Here is a 5,527-nt window from a genome sequence, read left to right as displayed (position 1 = left end):
TAAAATTCTAAAAATTTTCTATGGTTGTATGTTTCACAATAACAATAACTAAAATTCAAGGACAACCGCAATCCAGACTTGATTTGTTTTTAAAATAACTTGTGTTTTCCCATAGTCTATAGGTGGCTTTCCAAAGTCAAAGTAAAGCTGGATTTAAACTGTTAATTGTTGATAAAGATGATAATCTTTTAAGGAATGGTTAGGGGCAACCCGTGCAACCACTGAAGTTCGTTTCCGAAGTGCAAAGTTTTTTATTTTTTTCCGTTCTCACTTCCTCATTCTCCAATACTTTCTAAACGGTGCCTCTAATCTCTAGCTAAAACATAAAACTCAAGTTCGTTAATTAAGAATGAGAAATTGCGACTAAAATAATTGTCACACCAATTACAAAAACAAAATGTTCATTTAGGGTTGTGTAATGGTTTAGAACCGGACCGAACCAAACCGATTCAAACCAAACTGAGAACCATTACATCCTAAATATAAGAACTAAACCGGACCACCTTAAAAATTGCTTCGATTTAAAACCGGGTTAAACGATTCTCGTGTAAATAGTTCTTGTCAAAACCGATTGTCAGTTAATTCTCAAAATTAACAATTAAATAAAAAACAATCAAATAGCTTGAAATTTAGAGTCTTGACTGCAATTTAGAGTCTTGATGCTTTTAACATTTACTAGAATCTTTGGACCAAGTCCATATAAATGTGTCTAGAGTCCATATAAATGTGTCTAGAAACATGTAAAAAACAATCATCCATTTACACTTGTTTAATATATTTATGTTCAAAGATGATTATGAAATCAACTATAAAAATTTTCTATTATCATACTTGTAATCTGATTTCTACGGTTTGATCATGTGCTTTACACAATACTCACCATAATTAAACAACCAAAATTTAAATAGTAGTTTGAATATAATAGGAATGAATATGAGAGGAGGGAATAAGAAATTGCATATGAATTTGAAAGCCCATTCATTAAATAGGGTTTTAAATATGTATAACCCTAAACAGTTCCAACGGTTCTTCAACCAGAACCATCGGTTTTAACCGGAACCGAACCGTGAACTGTTCTCACCAAAATTTAAGAATCGGAACCGGACCCTCTATACAAAATATGGTTCGGATCTAGCGGTTCTGATTCGGTTTCCCGGTTTTGGTGGTTCGGAACCGTAAACTGCTCAACTCAATGGTAATTTGAGATGGATTCGTTAGTTGCTTAACTTGTTACTAGGTCACAAGATATTACTCACATGGCCTAAAAACGACATGGACAAGACACAATTTTTAGTATGTGCAGATTAGGGTTGATGTCTTTGATACAAATATATATATATATATATATAAAAAGTATATCGTACATTACGGCTTAATGTACTTCACGTACGAAAACGTACGTGATTTGTTCCATAACATGCGTGATTATTGTGTTTCAACATGCTTGATTTTGGATTTTTGAGTTATACCGTGCGTGATTTTAAAATGAACGTGCGTAATTACCTGTCATACGTGATGTATGTTAAGCCGTAATGTACGTTAACCTTCCTCTATATATATATTATATACATATAAAAAATAATTTTTTCCTAATTTATAATAATTAATACCGAAATTTTTGATAAGTCAAAATTCAATATCGTATTTCATGATAATTAATATAATTTCAAATTTAAATCTATACTTAAATGATCTCCAAACTAATTTCATTATTAAATCGTCCTGTATAATCCTCCTTTAATAATAAGTTTATTATTAAATTTAATAATATATTTAGATTATATAAAAAAACGTATAACTTAAGAAAAATCAACTCTAAAATTCTAAAAATTTTCTGTGGTTGTATGTTTCACAATAACAATAACTAAAATTCAAGGACAACCGTAATCCAGACTTGATTTGTTTTTAAAATAACTTGTGTTTTCCCATAGTCTATAGGTGGCTTTCCAAAGTCAAAGTAAAGATGGATTTAAACTGTTAATTGTTGATAAAGATGATAATCTTTTAAGTAGGAACATCCAATGTTGTCTACAAAGAAGTTTTTGAAGATTTGTAATTTGTATTAATAGATTTGTAAATTATAAATTTTTCTAGTCTCATTAGTACATATAATATAATATAATATATAAGATAAAGGATCCTGTATATTAATCCAGACGTGTGAGAAGTGTATTATAACCTTGCTTTTAAAAAGCGAGAGGCGCACAAAAGCGACGGGGTCTAAAATCGAGGCGCAAAGCGCAAAAGCGACGGGCTTTTCGTACCCGAGGCGCACATATTTAAAAAAAATATGTAAAATTTTATATAAGCCATATATGATACACCAAGGACATTAATTTATATTTAACATCAAAAACACCTATATATATATATATAAGTGTGTCATCAAGCACCATGAGTAGGCGAGTGGCACCATGAGTTATCAAAAGTTAAGTTTTCAAAAGAACACCAAAGTTATTCTAAAAGTTAATAACTAATAGAACTAGTAGCTTCATTCGCTATCCTCCTCCACATCATCATCATCGTCGATGCCAAGCACCTCGTCTTCTCCCACATCATTGTCACTCTTACCGATATCTTCTTCTTCAATATCTTCGACATCTTGATCAATCAAGTGATGTACTCCACGAGTACCTCTAGGAGTAGGGGCCGTTGAGGAGCTACCAACATCTTTTCCTTTCGATCTAGTATAATATAAGGGCTCAGATGCCCCACTAGCCTTTTCAACATCACCGTATGTTAGATCATGACCCTCATGCACCAAATTAGTAACATCTCTCGCTTGATTTTCATCATCATCCATGTATCCCATCACCCACTCATTACTTTCATCAATCTCATCTAAAAGTATGGGATCCGTGGTGTCCTTTCGTTCATATCGACGCTTCAATGAACGATTGTACTTAACAAACACCAAATCATTTAATCGGCTTTGTGCCAATCGGTTTCTTCTCTTTGTATGAAGCTGTTAAAATAACAATCTTTAATTAAATAACGAAGTAACAAATAACACTAATACTCTATATTAGAACGAATGTTTAATTGATCGCTTACTTGTTGAAAGACACCCCAATTTCTCTCACAACCGGTAGCGCTACACGTGAAGCTAAGTACTCGGATAGCAAACTTTTGTAACTCCGGGGTATCACCACCAAATGCGTGCCACCAATCCGCTATTAAAACAACCATTTTTTACTGTCAACAACATCAAAACAGCCATATATCGCTGTTTCCAGCCTCAAAACAGCCATTTTTACTGTTTCCAGCCTCAAAACAACCATTTTTGCTATTTTCTTTGCTGTTAACAGCCCTTTTTTTGCTGTTTACAGCCTCAAAACAGATTTTTTTTTAATGTTTGCAGCCTTTATAATCTTATGATAAGGAATCAAAACAATAGCTAAAATTAAATACTTTATATTTTTACCTGGTGATCTTATAGACCTTTGTCTTATAGCCATTTTATCACCAAATAGACCCTCGGCATGTTGATATTTATCCAATTGTAGACTGATTTTGTCTTGAATGCTTTCATCGGGATTTAATCTTGCAATGCATTTCACAACGGCCCCCATGATCTCTCCTTTTTTTGCCTCCTCCGCATTCGGGTAGTAATATTCGGGGTTCAAAAAGTAGCCCGTAGCATGCAAAGGTCTTCCAAGTTGGCATTGCCACCTTCTGTCTATGATCTCTATCGCTTTAGCATATTGCTTCTCGCATTTGAAACTCGCCTTTATGGTATTTTTAGCCCTTTTCATTGCCGCATATATGTATCCCATGGCGGGCTTTTTATCTCCATCAACAAGTCTAAGGACCTTAACAAGAGGTCCCGTCAACTTCATGGCGTACACTATGTTTCTCCAGAACTTTTCTTTGATAAGAATAGAGTAAAGTCTTTTCCCACCAACTTCATTTCCCCATTTGCTATTAAGAAACTCGGAAGAGACAATCATCTTCTGCAAATTATGCTTTTGCTTATGCATTTGGGAGATAGTGATAAATGATGTTGCAAAACGAGTAACCGCGGGCCGATGCAAATTATGTGAATTAGTGAACCTTCTCATCATGTTCACAAGACCAACGTGGTTAAATATATATGCATTCACGAACATTGCTGATTTTAACATCCCTTTAATCTTTTTAATCTTCCCAATGTCCTCCAACATCAAATCGAGACAGTGTGCAGCACAAGGTGTCCAATATAAATTAGGCTTTGAAGCTTCCAAGTATTTACCTAAAAAGCATACGTATAACATAGTAAATTAGTATTATATATTAGTTTAATATAAATATCTATTACTACTTACCAGCCTTTACATAATTTGAAGCATTATCGGTTACAACTTGCACCACGTTCGCTTCTCCTACCTCTTCCACCATTTTTTCAAGCATTTAAGTCAAAGTGTGGGCATCCTTTGTAATCTCTGACACATCAACCGACCTCATAAACACTGACCCTTTAGGAGAATTAACTAGAAAGTTCACAATATCCTTTTGGACGGTCGTATCACGCCATCCGTCGGATAAAATAGAACAACCCTTGCTCGCCCATTCTTTCTTGTGATTTTCAATCTCGATTTTGGTTTCCTCTACTTCCTTTCTAAGTAAAGGTACCCTCAATTCATGCATTGTAGGCGCTTGAAATCCTGGTCCAAATTGTGCAACCGCTTCCAACATACATTTGAAGCTATCATAAGTAGCCGCGTGGAAAGCAATACCGGCATCATAAAACCACCTAGCAATCTCTTTACAAGCATTACCCCTCAATTCTCTTTTACATATTTCATTTACTAGTAGGGTGCCCGCGCGATGCGGCGGGGGCGACACTTTGCATTGCGGCACTCATTTCTGGTAGTTTTCATATTCGTATAATATTTTTATTATTGTGGTGGATATATGTCATAGGTGTTACATATGTCTAGAATTATTTGTGAATAAAATTAAAAATCATATATTATATAAAATTTCACGAATAAAATTGAAACTTATATTAAATAATACTATTCTTTCCCCATCTTTTTATCAAGTAGTATTATTTGTGAGTGAAACTTTAATATTTATTAAGAGTATTTATTTCTATAATTTGAATCCTTTATTTAAAATATTACTGAATAAATAAAAAAAAATATAGTTGGTTCTAGAACCATACCACTTTCTTTTTTTTTTTTTTGCTTTCTTTTCCTCTAGATCTTTCAAGTCACCGGTTTTATAACGAAACAAATCAATTTGTCTAATTTTTGATTGGGTTTATAGAATCATTGATTTAGTTCAGTTTTGTGTTTATTTATGTGGATTAGATAGGATTGTTACTTATTTACTAAACATAATATGACAATATAAACATCATACATTTTTATCATATTATAGAAAGATGATATTAAAAACATAATAGTATGAAAGCAAAAAACAAACATCATATTCATGTTTTGGAAGAATCCATACCTGTGTAAGATCTGAATGGATGTACCGATCAACCAAAACCACTGAAAGGATAAACTTTTAAATTATTTTTTTACAAAAGTCATTGATG

The 5,527-nt window shown here is 33.2% G+C and overlaps 1 protein-coding gene across 1 annotated transcript; it reads right to left on the bottom strand.

The window, feature by feature from the left end:
• Window positions 1–2,491: 2,491 nt before the first annotated feature.
• Window positions 2,492–4,377, bottom strand: LOC110901276. The gene is made up of 4 exons (XM_035982276.1): window positions 4,305–4,377; window positions 3,425–4,231; window positions 3,055–3,173; window positions 2,492–2,965 (listed from the first exon to the last, which is right to left on the bottom strand). Exons 1-4 carry the CDS (start codon window positions 4,375–4,377, stop codon window positions 2,492–2,494), a joined length of 1,473 nt encoding a protein of 490 aa, XP_035838169.1.
• Window positions 4,378–5,527: the final 1,150 nt, after the last annotated feature.

This window comes from Helianthus annuus, chromosome 13, assembly GCF_002127325.2.
Source record: "Helianthus annuus cultivar XRQ/B chromosome 13, HanXRQr2.0-SUNRISE, whole genome shotgun sequence".
Classification (NCBI taxonomy): Eukaryota; Viridiplantae; Streptophyta; class Magnoliopsida; order Asterales; family Asteraceae; genus Helianthus; species Helianthus annuus.
This window is presented reverse-complemented; position numbering and strand designations above follow the sequence as displayed.

What these genes read in the sequence shown, in the direction of transcription:
- LOC110901276 (XM_035982276.1), bottom strand. Translation starts at nt 4,377, where the DNA reads ATGGTGGAAGAGGTAGGAGAAGCGAACGTGGTGCAAGTTGTAACCGAT. An exon ending in AAGGTCTATAAGATCACCAG is followed by an intron (nt 3,174 to 3,424) that starts GTAAAAATATAA and finishes TTGTTTTAATAG; the next exon opens with CGGATTGGTGGCACGCATTT. An exon ending in ATTGGGGTGTCTTTCAACAA is followed by an intron (nt 2,966 to 3,054) that starts GTAAGCGATCAA and finishes TTATTTTAACAG; the next exon opens with CTTCATACAAAGAGAAGAAA.